The following is a 13,789-nucleotide window of genomic DNA, read 5'->3' on the forward strand; positions in this document are numbered from 1 at the left end:
GCTGACTGAGCCACACAGGTGCCCCTGATAAAAACAATTTAAAAACTTCATCTGTGTACATACATAGAACACTTTTCCTAACAAATAGAAAATACATATTCTTTTTAAGAATACATGTGACAGATACAAATTAAGCACAGCCTGGACCATAAAGCAAATCTCAACAAATTTCAAAAGATTAGTACTTTTTACACCAGCACTGCCCACTAGAAGTACAAACATGAGCCAAGTGAGTACTTTCAAGTTTTCTGGTAGGCACACGAAAAAAAAGTAAAAAGAAACAAGTTAAATTAATTTTAAGGACACCTGGGTTAAATTAATTTTAAGGACACCAACTCTTGATTTCAGCTGGGGTCATGATCTCAGGGTCGTGAGGTCAAGCCCTTCGTCGGGCTCCACCCTGGGTGTGGAGCCTGCTTAAGATTCTCTCTCTCCCTCTTCTTCTGCCCCTCCCCCTCAAAAACATTGATTTTATATTGTACTTAATTCAATATATGCAAAATATTACAATTTCAATATGTAATCAGAATAAAAATTTATTAGATTTTTACATTTTTTGGTACTAAGTCTTTGAATTCAATATGTACTTTCCACTTACTCAATTTTGACCAGCCAAATTTCAAATGCTCAATAGATACGAGGCACTGGTGGCTGCCATAGCTCAGATAAAAATTGCATTCTCACACCACACTCTGATTAAGTTAGAAAGCAATAACAGAAAGAGAGAAAAAAGAAAGAGGCCCAGAGGAATGGGAATTAAGAAAAAAAACTTCTGAATAACACATAAATCAAAGACAAACTATAATAAATATTAAGAAATATTAGTAATTGAATGATAAGAAAGACTATGCGTTAGAGTCTCTGCATGCAGCTAAGGTGATAATTACAGGTTCCTTTATAGTTTCAAATGACTTTATTAGAAGGGAAAAAAAGACAGAAAATTAATTAGCTCAACATAATTCTTAAGATTTTTTAAAATAAGAAAATAAATGGAAAGAAAGATGACACTGAAAACAAGCATAAAATGGAAAGGATCAACAAAACCAAAAAACAGTTCTTTGAACAGACACAAAACACAGACAATTCTCCGGCAAGATTAAGGAAAAGAAGGATGACACAACTAGACCATATCTGGAATGAGTAATCATGAATGCACCAATATTAAAAAGATAAGATGCTATCATGAGATACTTTATGCCAACTTGCCAATAAATTTGAAAACTCAGATTAAATGGATACATTTCTAGAAAAATATAACTCACTAAAATTGACTCAAAGAAAAAAACTGAGGGGCGCCTGGGTGGCACAGCGGTTAAGCATCTGCCTTCAGCTCAGGGGTGATCCCGGTGTTATGGGATCGAGCCCCACATCAGGCTCTTCTGCTATGAGCCTGCTTCTTCCTCTCTCACTCCCCCAGCTTGTGTTCCCTCTCTCGCTGGCTGTCTCTATCTCTGTTGAATAAATAAATAAAATCTTTAAAAAAAAAACTGAATAAACCTATAACTATAGAATGAATTAAATCAGTAGGGAAGGGGACATCTTCCCCAAAGAAAACACCAGTCCAGCCTCTTCGTTACCAGTGACTCTACCAAAATGTTCAAAGAACAAATAATTCCAATTTTATACGAAGTCTTACAGCGAGCAGAAAAGGAGAAAACACTCTGCAATTCATTCTATGAGGCAAAACCTAGACACCAAAATCTATAAGGCAGAGGAAAATAAATCATTTCAGGCCAATTAAGTCATCAATAGGATTATAAAAATTCCAAACCAAATGGAAATGAATTCAGAAAATATAAAAAAGAAATAACATGATCAAGTTGGGTTTATTCCAGAAATGCAAGACTGAGTTAACATGAAAAAAACCCAACTCATTAAATTTACTTACAATAGTGAATTAGAGAAGAAAAATCAAATTATCTCAAAAAACAGAGAAGTCATATTTGATCAAATGTACTGTCCATTCAGAATAATTCACAAACCAGCAATAGAAGGGAGCTTCCTTAACTTGATAAAGGGCATGTATATAAAAATACAGCAAATAGGGGAGCCTGGGTGGCTCAGTGGGTTAAGCGTCTAACTTCGGCTCAGGTTATGATCTTGGGGTCCTGGGATCAAGCCCCACATTGGGCTTCTTATTCAGTGGGGAGTCTGCTTCTCCCTCTCCCTCTGCCCCTCCCCCCCACTCATGCACAGGTCTACTCTCTCTCTCTCTGTCAAATAAATAAATAAAAATCTTTTTTTTAAAGATTTTTATTTATTTATTTATTTGACAGAGATAGAGACAGCCAGCGAGAGAGGGAACACAAGCAGAGGGAGTGGGAGAGGAAGAAGCAGGCTCATAGCAGAGGAGCCTGATGTGGGGCTCAATCCCATAACGCCGGGATCACGCCCTGAGCCGAAGGCAGACGCTTAACCGCTGTGCCACCCAGGCGCCCCTAAATAAATAAAAATCTTAAAACAAAACATAGCACACATACACTGGTGAAATGATGACCACGTTCCCTGTAAAGTCCAGAATAACACATGCTCTCCGTTATCATCACTTCTATTAGACATTATACTAAAGGTCTTGCCTAGCACAGTAAGGAAAGAGGGCAGAGAATATGCAAAAATTGGAAAGGAAAGAAGAAAACTGTCATTAGTTGCAGATGACAAGATTGTTTACATAGAAAAACAAAATTTTCATTGGTAAATTATATGAATTAATAAAAACCCAGCAAGATCTCTGAAAAATTAATTGCATTTTTATACACCAGCAACAGTTAGAAACTGCAATTTTTAAAAGTTACCATTTTATGATAGCATCAAAAGATATAAAGTAGTACAATTAGACATGATGTGGTTTTGGATTGAAAGACCACACCACCACCTATAAAACAGGCCAAAAACTGTGAATCCAAACTTAAAGTTTCAAATTCAACCACCAGTTCACAGGAAATACAGAAGACAGAGGAACAGGTGTCACTAAATGACAGGGAGGCAGTAAGCTACAGGACAAACAACCTAGTTTCTTCAAAAATAGATTGCAGGAGGGGTGCCTGGGTGGCTCAGTCAGTTAAGCAGCTGCCCTTGGCTCTGGTCATGACCTCCAGGTCTTAGGATCGAGCCCCAGTCAGGCTTCCTGCTCAGCGAGGAGTCTGCTTTTCCCTCTCCCTCTGCCCCTCCCTCCCCACTCATGCTCTCTCTCAAATAAGTAAATAAATAAATAAAACCTTTTTAAAAATAGATTACAGGAAAAACAAGATACGGGGAGAGAGAGCCTGAAGCCTAAAAGAGACTTAAAGACATGTTAACCAATTGCAATGTGTGTGTTTTATTTAGATCTTGACTTTAAAAGAGACAAAGTATAAAAATAATCATCTTTATGAGACTATTTGGAAATTTGGATATTGAATGAATATCAGGTGATATTATTGGAACTATGGTCAACTTTCAGACAAAATAACAGATGGTTGGTAGAGTTGGGTGATGAGTACAAGAAATTTCATGCCAAGGGCCAGCAATTTTCTTCTGTAAAGAACTAGAGAGAAAATATTTTAGGGTTGCTGGTTATATGGTCTCGATTGCAGCCCCTCGACTCTGCCTTTGGGGCATGAAATTAGCCATAGATAATATGTAAACAAATAGTTGTGCCTGTGTTCCAGTTTATTTACAAAATCAGGTGAGGTGGCCAACTCATGGGCCATAATTTTCCAACCCCTTCTTAAAATTCAGTCTATTTTCACAGATATTTGAAGTTTTCCGTAACAAGTTATATAGAAATACAGTATTTAGGAATAAATCCGAAGAAGATATATAAGACTTTTTATGGAAAATATATAAAACTTCATTGAAAGACAATAAAGATGATCAAAATAAAGGGAGGAATATACCATGTTCATGGATTGAACATGTTATACAATACTGCACATCTTTACAATACTGTAAAGATGCTGTAAAGATGTTAGTGTTCCTCAAAATGATTTATAAATTCAATACCTTTCCAGTGAAAATCCCAACATGTTTGTGTGTGTGGAAATTGACAAGCTGATTGTAATATTTATATGAAAGAGCAAAGGAATGTAAGAGTAAAGAGCCTCCTGAAAACAAGAAAGATGGGAGACTTGTCTTGCCAAACATCAAGAATTATTAACAACAAGCTACTATAATTGTTCTAATATTAGCAAAGAGAAAGATTTTTGAAAAAGATGAGTACAGGGAGACCAAAAACCAATCCCACATACATTGAGACTTGATTTGTGACAGATCTGGCACTGCATATAAGTGGGGAAGGACAGAATTTTCAGTAAATGGTGTTGGAACAATTGGGTATCCATAAAAAAATATATAGCCCATTTCATTGACAAAGATTAATTCTAGGTACATTCTAAACCTTAGTGTGAAAGGCAAAACAACACAATGTACAAGAATATCTTCATGACCTTGAGATAGGAAAGGAATTAATTTAAAAGATTTTTATTTTTTTAAAAGATTTTATTTTTAAGTCATTTCTATACCCAACATGAGGCTCAAACTCACAACCCTGAGATCAAAAGTCACATGCTCCACCGACTGAGCCAGCTACGTGCCTTAAAGATTTTTAAAAATACATAACATAAGTGAAATAACAGATAAATTAGGACACATTAGGAATTTCTCTAGTAATTCTACCTCTTTTTTTTCTTAAAAGATTTTATTTATTTATTTCACAGAGAGAGAGAGAGCAGAGTGCACAAGTAGGCAGAGCAGCAGGCAGAGGGAGAAGCAGACTCCCCACTGAGTAGGAAGCCTGATGCAGGAATCGATCCCAGGACCCTGGGATCATGACTGGAGCCAAAGGCAGTTGCTTAACCAACTGAGCCACCCAGGTGCTCCAATTCTACCTCTTTTCAATTCCACTTTGATTCACCTGCCACCTCTAGGCATAGTAGACGCAAAAGAATCGAAAGCAAGGACTTGAACAAATATTTGTACGTCAATGTTCCTAGAAGCATTATTCACAATGGCTGTAAGGTAGAAACAACTCAAATGTCCACTGACATTTGGCGTTAAAATAGAATGGAGTTCTGATACGTGCTACAACACGAACCCTGAAGACATTATGCTAAGTGAAATAAGCCAGTCACAAATGGATGCATATTGTACAATTCCAGTTACATGAGGTACCAAGAATAGTCAAATTCAAATTTGAAAGAGTCAAATTTCTGTCTCTACAGAAAGAAGAATAGTGGTTATCAGGGGCTGGGGGAAGAAGGGAATAGGGACTTACTGTTTAATGGATACAGGATTTCAGTTTGGGAAGATGAAAAATTCTGTTTGGAGGTGTTGGCTGCTTAACAGTGTGAATATACTTAATGCCACTGACCTGTATACTTAAGGTTGAAATGGTAAATTTTATGTTATGTATATTTTACTACAATGAAACATTTTTAAAAATAATTAACAATTTCTCCTCATCTACAGACACTATAAGGCAAGCAAAATATGAGCAACACTTTGGGAGAATACATTTGCAAAACATGTAACTGACAAAGGAATAGTATCTAAAATATATAAAGAACTCCTACGGGGCGCCTGGATGGCTCAGTCAGTTAAGCGTTGCCTTCAGCTCAGGTCACAGTCCCAGGGTCCTGGGATTGAGCCCCATGTCAGGCTCCCTGCTCGGCAGGGTGCCTGCTTCTCCCTCTGCCTCTGCCCCCCACCCCAGCTGCCAGCTCTTGTGTGTGTGCGCACACGTGTGGTCTCTCTCTCTCTCAAATAAATAAGATCTTTAAAAAAAAAAAAGAAAAAGAAAAATTAAAACAACATTGAGACATCATATCATATTCCCACTTTGGCATAAGCTGCAAGTGTTGGGGCGGATGCAGAGCTCCTGGAATCTATACACTGCTGGTGGGAGCATCTACTGTTTCAACCGCTTTAAAAAAAACATCTGGTGGGGCGCCTGGGTGGTTCAGTCAGTTAAGCAGCTGCCTTCATCTCAGGTCATGATCCCAGCATCCTGGGATCAAACCCCACATCCAGCTCACTGCTCAGTGGGGAGTCTGCTTCTCCCTCCTTCTGCTTTTGAACACATGCACTCTCTCTCTCCCTCTCAAATAAATTTAAAAAATCTTTAAAGAAAATAAAAATTAGGGGCACCTGGGTGGCTCAGTCGTTAAGCGTCTGCCTTCGGCTCAGGGCGTGATCCCAGGGTCCTGGGATCGAGCCCTGTATCAGGCTGCTTCTTCCTCTCCCTCTCCCCCTGCTTGTGTTCCCTCTCTCGCTGGCTGTCTCTCTCTCTCTCTGTCAAATACTTAAATAAAATCTTTAAAAAAATAAAAAATAAATTAAAATTAAAATTAAAAAAACATCTGGCATTGTTTAAGTAAAGTTGAAGATGTGTATACCCTATAACCTAGCAACGGAGACACTCTCGCTCATATGTACCCAGAAACATACACGAAACTGTTCATCATAGCAGCACCAGATGTAATAGCAAAAACAACAGAAGCAAACAACCCAAATGTCCATATGGAGTCGATAAATAAATAAATTGTGGCATATTCATGCAGTGGAACACTTGCTGCCAACACTTAGGATCTGTATAATCTTGGGAAAATTACTTAATCTCTCTGTGCCTTAGTTTTTTCATCAGTAAAATGGGGATAATACTAGTATCGACCTCATGGTGTTGTTGCAAGGACCGTCATTATTCAAGGTTCTTAGAACAGTGCCTGGAACCCAGCACATTCTCTGTAAACGCTGATGTTAAGCTTCCTTGGCTCGTGCCCTGAGAGATCCCCTCGTAATACCTGACCACACTTAAGTCTCTCCACTTGCATTCAAGCAGTGTTGTCCTTGTTGACCTCTCCCACCTCACTCCTCCCCCTCCAGACCCCATCCCACCTACTGCTTCACTCCTGTAACAACCGCAAGCTGCCTCCTGTCTCTGTTCCTTTGCCCATGCTCTCGGATCTCTTCCTGATATGTCCTTCCTACCTTCTCCGCCTGCCAAACACCTACTTCCTTTGCCCAGACCCAACTCAGACAGCCCCCTCCTCTCCCCAACCCTACCCTAAGCCCTCGCACCCACGCCTCCCCAGGATAGGTTCAGTTGCCCTCTGGGTATCTAAGGTCTGCTGGGCCTCAGTCCAGACCTCTGGTTACTTGTTGACCTCCTCCCATTGGACCATGAGTCCCCTGGAGGAGCCCCCTGCTTGCTGAACAAATTATAATCAAGTCCCATAAAAATCCAAACTCCTTAGCCAGCCTTTGGCAGCCTGGCTCAGACAACAGACTCTGGAAGCCTCCAGGCCTGGATGCATATACTGGCTCCAGGGGTGCCTGGGTGGCTCAGTTAGTTAGGTGTCCAACTCTTGATTTCAGCTCAGGTCATGATCTCATGGTTGTGAAACTGAGTCCCACGTCAGGTTCTGTGCTCAGCATGGAGCTCACTTGAAATTCTCTCTCCCTCACCCTCTGCCCCTCCCACCACCACTCTCACACTCTCTAAATAAATAAATAAATAAAATCTTTAACAACAACAGAATACCAGCTCCACCACTTACTTGCTGTGTGACCTTGACTGAGTCACTTAACTTCTCTGAATCCCAATTGAGAGTATTAACACTAACTTTTAATGCTATTGTGGGGATTAAATATGAGATGATGACATTATGTGAAGCTCCCGGTATACAGTAAGCCCTCAATAGAAAGAGCTCTTCGCAGGCTACCCACCTGCTAGAAAGATACGCTCCTCTCTCACATAGCTCCTGATACTTCGCAGCTGCAGACAGCACCCTGGGCACCTGGGTGGGGCCCAAGGAGGTCTGTGCCTCCCCTGTTGTGATGGGCAGAGCAGGGGGCTGTGGCAGAGCTGCCCTCCCCACATCCCCTGCTGTTCCACCGGCGGGGCGGCTCCAGACCTCTCCAGCCACGGCAGGGCTCAGGACAGAGAAGAAAATGACATTTCAAACCACCCGGCCGTGTCCTCCAAAGGTCTGTATCTCCAACCAGAAGAACACAACACACCCAACCTCTCATACCTGATTCCCATTTCACAGAGGAGGCAACTACAATTCAGAGAAGAGACCCCTCTCATCTCGGGTCGCCTGCAGTAAGAAGCACAGACTAATCCGGAACCCAGCTGTCTGCGCCTGGCAAGAGCCAGGCTGCTTCCAGAAGGTGCTAGGGCCCTGAAAGGGGCCCAGACCAGCTGGACACTATGGCCACGCTTGCCCCCGCCCCACTCCGCTGCCCTGGCCTCGACCACCTGTCTGTCCCTGTCACAGTCCCGGCTCAATTCTTCTCCTGCGTTTGGCACCAGTTGCCATAGCGACGGGGTGTTTGGGAAGCCACGTGGCTGAGTCAAGGATGGGGCCTGGAGGAGGGAGCAGCTGTGGGCTCCTTCGGTCAAGGCAGGTGGGCACCTGGCGCCACTGCCGAGCTCCAACAAGCCCCTCAAAGCGCTGCAGGGCCCAGAATCCCAATTCTGGGCATCTGGCCCAAATAAATCATCGGAAATGGGGAGAAACCAGATGCACAAGCGTGTTAACTCCAGCCTCACTTACAACAGCACACAACTGGATACGCCGGTACCAGGTAGTGTTTTTGAGTGTTTGTCTTGTCCGAGGCACTGTGCGACATGCCAGACACGCGTCCTCTCACCTGCTCCTCACCACCCCCCATCAGGTAAGTACTCTTCACAGCCCTCGGTTTGCAGGTGAGGAAATGATGCTCGGCGAGGTGAAGCCACTTGCCTCTGTCATTCAGACAGAGGCAAAGCCGGGACCGAATGCCGGTCTGTCGGCCCCCAGGCTTCGTACTCCTAACTACACGACGGCGCTCGGAAATGAGAAAAGGAAGTCCCAGCCCATCCTCTGGTCCTGGCAGCGCCCGTGGCCGTGACAAATATGTCTGCAGCCTGCTGTGATGCAGGGCTCAAGAAAAGCACAGGTTCGGCTGAACAATCTGTACCAACTTGGAAAGATCTCCAAATACTATAATGCGTGAAAAATAAACAAAGTACGAATCCCAGAACAATGAAGATTAGTATGAGCTTATCTATATATGGACGATACAGAGATGTCGGTGTTCATGAAAAGGGGGCTGGAGGGACTCCCACCGTGAACACCGATTATCTTCAGACAAGGGCAATGGGGCCTGGAAGCATTCAGAGGGACTTCCTCTTTCTGTGCTAACAAATTAATTGTGAAAAAAAGATTTTTTTAAGTAAACTCTATGCCCAACGTGGGGCTTGAACTCATGACCCTGAGAGCAAGAGTCACATGCCCTGGGTGCCTGGATGGCTCAGTTGGTTAAGTGTCTCTTGATTTTGGCTCAGGTCATGATCTCAGGGTTATGAGATCGAAACCCATGTCAGGCTCCGTGCTGGGTGTGGAGCTATGGAGACTGCTTAGGATTCTCTCCCTCCTCCTCCCTCTGCCCCTCTCGCCCCGACACTCACATGCTCTCTCTTTCTTTCTATACCATCCAAGTCAGACAGTTGTGAAAAATTTTTTAAATACCGAAAAAGTCAAGTTATACATTTGATACACGTTGTCTTATTTCTAGGTGAAGAAAAGAGACGAGAGGGACAGGAAAGAGATGAGAGGAAGGACATACCAAAAGGTTGGCATCTCGGGTTTTTTTTTAATTTCTTATTTTCTATGATAAACACTAATTTTTTTATTAAAAATTGTTTTTGAGTGATGTTTACAAAAGCAATGTAATAGCATTCTCGGGCAATTCTAATACCAAATCGTGGCACATCACAGAGCAGCTCATTTGTTCCCATCCCCGTTCTAGGACATTGCAGTTTGGCCTTGAACTAGTCATTTCACCTCTCTGAGCCTCCGTGTCCACATCAGTTAAATGGGTAGATATCAGTAGCCTCTGCCTCACAGGGCTGTTGGGAAGATAGAGTGCTCAGTGCAGTGCCCAGCACATGGTAAGCAGGCTAGACCCTATCACTACCGTGATGCCACCAGGGAAGCGGCCCAAGCAGGCAGCGCGGGGTGCTCTCAGGACAGACTGTCAGCATTTATACTCTGGCTCCGGCATTTACCAGATGCATGACCTTGGGCCAGTCACTTTACCTCTCTGGGCTTCATGTGAAGATTCAATCAGAAGTGCCTCACACACAACACATATTCGATGAATGTGATAAAAATTCCACCATGTAAGAAAGCACCACCTTCTGCCTTATGTATAAACAGGTTAACTAGTGGGGCACCTGGGTGGCACAGTCAGGTAAGCATTCGACTCGGCTCCCACTCAGGTCCTGATCTCAGGGTCGTGGGATTGAACCCTGCATCAGGCTCCATGCTCAGTGCGGAGGCTACTTGGGATTCTCTCTCTCCCTCTGCCCCGCCCCCCCACTAGTGCTCACGCTCTCTGTCTCCCTAAAATAAATACATAAAATAAGATCTTTTAAAACAACCTGTTAACTATTATTAATAAAATCACAATTTACTTAAAGAACAATGGAGAGAGAAGTAGTGAATACAGGGAACACGGCTGGGCATTGACTTTCCCGCTGTATGAGCTTAGAGGAGTTTGTTAACTTCCCTGAGCCTCAGTTTCCCCATCTGGAAACATGGAGCTAACACCCATCTTACAGGACTATTGTTAACACTAAAGGAAACACAAATTTAACATAAATTAAGTAATTTACTTTGTGCCTTATGCAGTGCTAGGCACATTATTTTACACCATCATCTCACTCCCTAAAACAACCCCCGTTAAATTGGAATTAGTATCCCCTTTTTATGGGTGAGGAACTTAGTTTAAAAAAATATTCCAAGGTCACTCACCTAGAAGAGGACAGAAGAAAGATTTGAACCCAGGACTCACCAACTCCAAAAGATAATGAACCCTCATAAAATGTCAGCAAATGACGCTCATTTTCTCTTTCCTGACATGATGGGTCTCAGTTTACCGACGTATAAAATGGGTGTGAAGGACAATGCCCACTAAGAGCCTCTCCAGCTTACCTCCATTAAACTCCACTGCCAAGCTTGGTGTTATTAAGACTGGCCAAACCCTTTCTATCTCAATTTCTCAGACTCAACTTACCCATTTGGGGAAGCTTCCTGGGCGGGATTCCTCTGGCTCATCCTGGCTGGAGTCGTGTGCACTCCTGTCTGCGCCTTGGTGCTGGGCTCGGGGCACAGGGCTTTTCCTCGACCTCTTAGCATACTTGGATCTTCTCTGGCCCACGGATGGGCCTGAGCGAGCCCTGCTGCTTGCAGGCTCCGGGAAGCTGGAGGGGCTGTCAGTGGGAGCCAGGGGTCCTTGTCCCAGCCTCCCCCTGGATTCTGGCTGAGCCTTGACCTCTAGCCCCTCCTGACTGTGTGAGAGAGTGAGGCCATCCCTGCTGCCAGCCCCGAGGAGCTGCTCAGTTTCTTGCCGCTCTGTGGGGGCCTCTCCAGACGCTCCCAGGCACAGTGCAGAGCTCTGCGAAGGGTCCCAGGCAGCTGGCTGGGGGGACTCTCCTCCATCCAGCAGTGGGACCCCGACAGGGTCAGGGGGGCTGGCTGGCTGGGTCCCGTTCCCCGCGGCAGGCAAATATTCAAACTTCTCAGTCCCTGAGACACATCCCACACAGGTTCCACCTGGCTCTCCTGACCCAGCCCCAGTGTCTTTGGGAGAGAGAGGACCCCCAAGGTCTGTCCCAGCACCTGGTGCGGGGCCTCCCTCACACAGGGGGTTGTCCCCACCAGGGCTCTGACCAAACCACAAGAGGCCCCCTGCTCGCTCCCCACCATCTGAGCGGGCCTCATGCTGCCTGTGCTTTCTCGCCCCCACAGGGGCTGGGCCCAGTAAGGGCGGTAGGCTCCTTTTGGGGGGCTCCTCTTTGCTGAGGGTGGGGCCTCTTTCATCACTCCTACCTCCTCTGGCCTCTCCTGGCCCGGGGCAGCTTGTCGTCCCCACCCCTGCCAGCCTCTCCCTGTCAATCAAAGCTCTCCCTAGGAGACCCACAGACACGCTACAAGGGTTCCTGGGCCACCTTTCAGCTAAAATGTCGTGCAGAGAAACCTGGAGCCTCTTGAAGGCCCGAGCCTTCCCCTGAGCAGGCACTATGGGCAGCTGGCAGTGGAGCTGGGGGCCAGGCACCACATCCTGGCTTGGTCCCACGGCTTGCAGCTCCAGGGCCATCGAGTGGGCCTCAGCCTCCAGGCTGGCCCCAGGAAACACCCCCAGCCTGGGAGCTGGTACCTCGATGGGTCTCTTCCCTCAGGACCCTCTTCCTGCTGCCAGCCCAAACTCGGGCCCCAGAGCTCACCCCTGGCACCTGTGGTGTCAAGCCAGACGTGGAGCGGCCTTCTTCCACATCCTCCTGGAAAAGCCCACAGCTGCCACGGAGCCTGAGAGCAGGGTCTGCGCTGGAACCCTCTGCAGCCCCCTCCTGAGACATGTCTGTCCGCCTACAGGGGCCAAAAGCAGAAGGCAACCCTAGTGAGGAGACGGACGGCATCATTCAGGGTCTGGTTGCCAGCCCATTCAGCCCGCCAGGCCTGGGGCACCTGCCGGGGGGCAGGCCGAGGCCCTGCGCATTCCTGAGGCCTGGAGGCCACAGGGAGACAGCACCCAGTCGTGTAAGTGCCCCAGCAGGGCCTGGAGCCCCGGGTAAGGCAGGGGAGGCCTGCCATCAAACAGGGTTGAGCTACCGCGAGCCACCCTTAAGGTTTTCTCATCTCTGAGGGTTCCCACTCTTATTTAAACGGGACCTAACAATAACAGTTGCCGTTTCTTAAGTACCTACTATGTGCATTATTTCATTTCATGCCAGCCACCGGTGAGGAAACGGAGATACAGGGACGGTTAGCGACTCACCATAGGGCACACACATGGAAATGAAGAGCGGGGAGTCTCTCCCCCACTGAAAGCCCAGCTCCTAACCACTGGCCGGGGAGCAGGCAGCGAGCGGGGTAATTCCCCTCACACGGATCCCGCTCCGACGGATACTCCCACCAGGTTCCCAGGCCTGACCGGGACAGTCCCCTACGGCCCAAGCGTCCAGAAGCTCTCACCTAGGCTCCCCGGGCTCCCCCGCCCAGACTTCCACCCCCGAGCTGGGCGGGACCTGGGGTCACGTGAGGGGTGGGAGAGCCCGGGGTGAGGGACGGGGGCGGGGCCTCAGAAGAGGCGCTGAGGAAGGCACCCCAGGTGTGCTGGCGTCTTGGCACCCGCAGAGGGCGCGCTCTCCCTCCCGAGGGCTTCCTGGCGGAGGTGCCAATCCCTTGGGCTTCTGGGCAGGGGTAGATGGGCCCCTGAAACAGAGCGCAGAAGCGTTGAGGGGTCTTGAATCTGTCTGACAGTTTAAACTTGGGCCTAGGGCCATGGGGAGACACTGAAAGTGCCTGAACCCCGAGGGGAATCAGGGGATCCTCTGAACTTTTTGCCTAGTTATTTATTTTTTTAGCCTAATTTTTTGCCTAAANTGACAGTTTAAACTTGGGCCTAGGGCCATGGGGAGACACTGAAAGTGCCTGAACCCCGAGGGGAATCAGGGGTTCCTCTGAACTTTTTGCCTATTTATTTTTTTAGCCTAATTTTTTGCCTAATTATTGCCTCATTGTTTTGCCTAATTATTTGTTATATGCATTGTCTCAAATATAAGAATATAATTCATATGGAGGAAAGTGCATACCCAAGCCCAACTAAAGGTTAGAAATAAAAAGCTTAAACGTCCCCTCATTTCCAGACTCTTGGGAGCAACCTTTCTTTCTTTCACCGTGTTCATTGTCGTTTTCGTTTTTCACTCACGCTGCTTTCATAACTGTAAATGATCTCATACTCCATTACTAATTAATAATATTAA

At 45.8% G+C, this 13,789-nt stretch overlaps 1 protein-coding gene across 1 annotated transcript in view; it reads right to left on the bottom strand.

The window, feature by feature from the left end:
* The window catches only part of SPOCD1 (SPOC domain containing 1), a 49,814-nt gene extending 36,789 nt beyond the window's left edge, over nt 1-13,025 (bottom strand). Inside the window, exons 1-3 of the mRNA XM_034648300.1 lie at nt 12,802-13,025; nt 12,251-12,392; nt 11,041-11,421 (exon numbers count right to left, since the gene is read on the bottom strand). Coding sequence (XP_034504191.1) covers nt 11,041-11,421; nt 12,251-12,382 — 513 coding nt within the window. The 5' untranslated portion in view covers nt 12,383-12,392; nt 12,802-13,025. The remainder of the gene's footprint in view (nt 1-11,040; nt 11,422-12,250; nt 12,393-12,801) is intronic.
* Nucleotides 13,026-13,789: the final 764 nt, after the last annotated feature.

This window comes from Ailuropoda melanoleuca, chromosome 2, assembly GCF_002007445.2.
Source record: "Ailuropoda melanoleuca isolate Jingjing chromosome 2, ASM200744v2, whole genome shotgun sequence".
Taxonomy (NCBI): domain Eukaryota; kingdom Metazoa; phylum Chordata; class Mammalia; order Carnivora; family Ursidae; genus Ailuropoda; species Ailuropoda melanoleuca.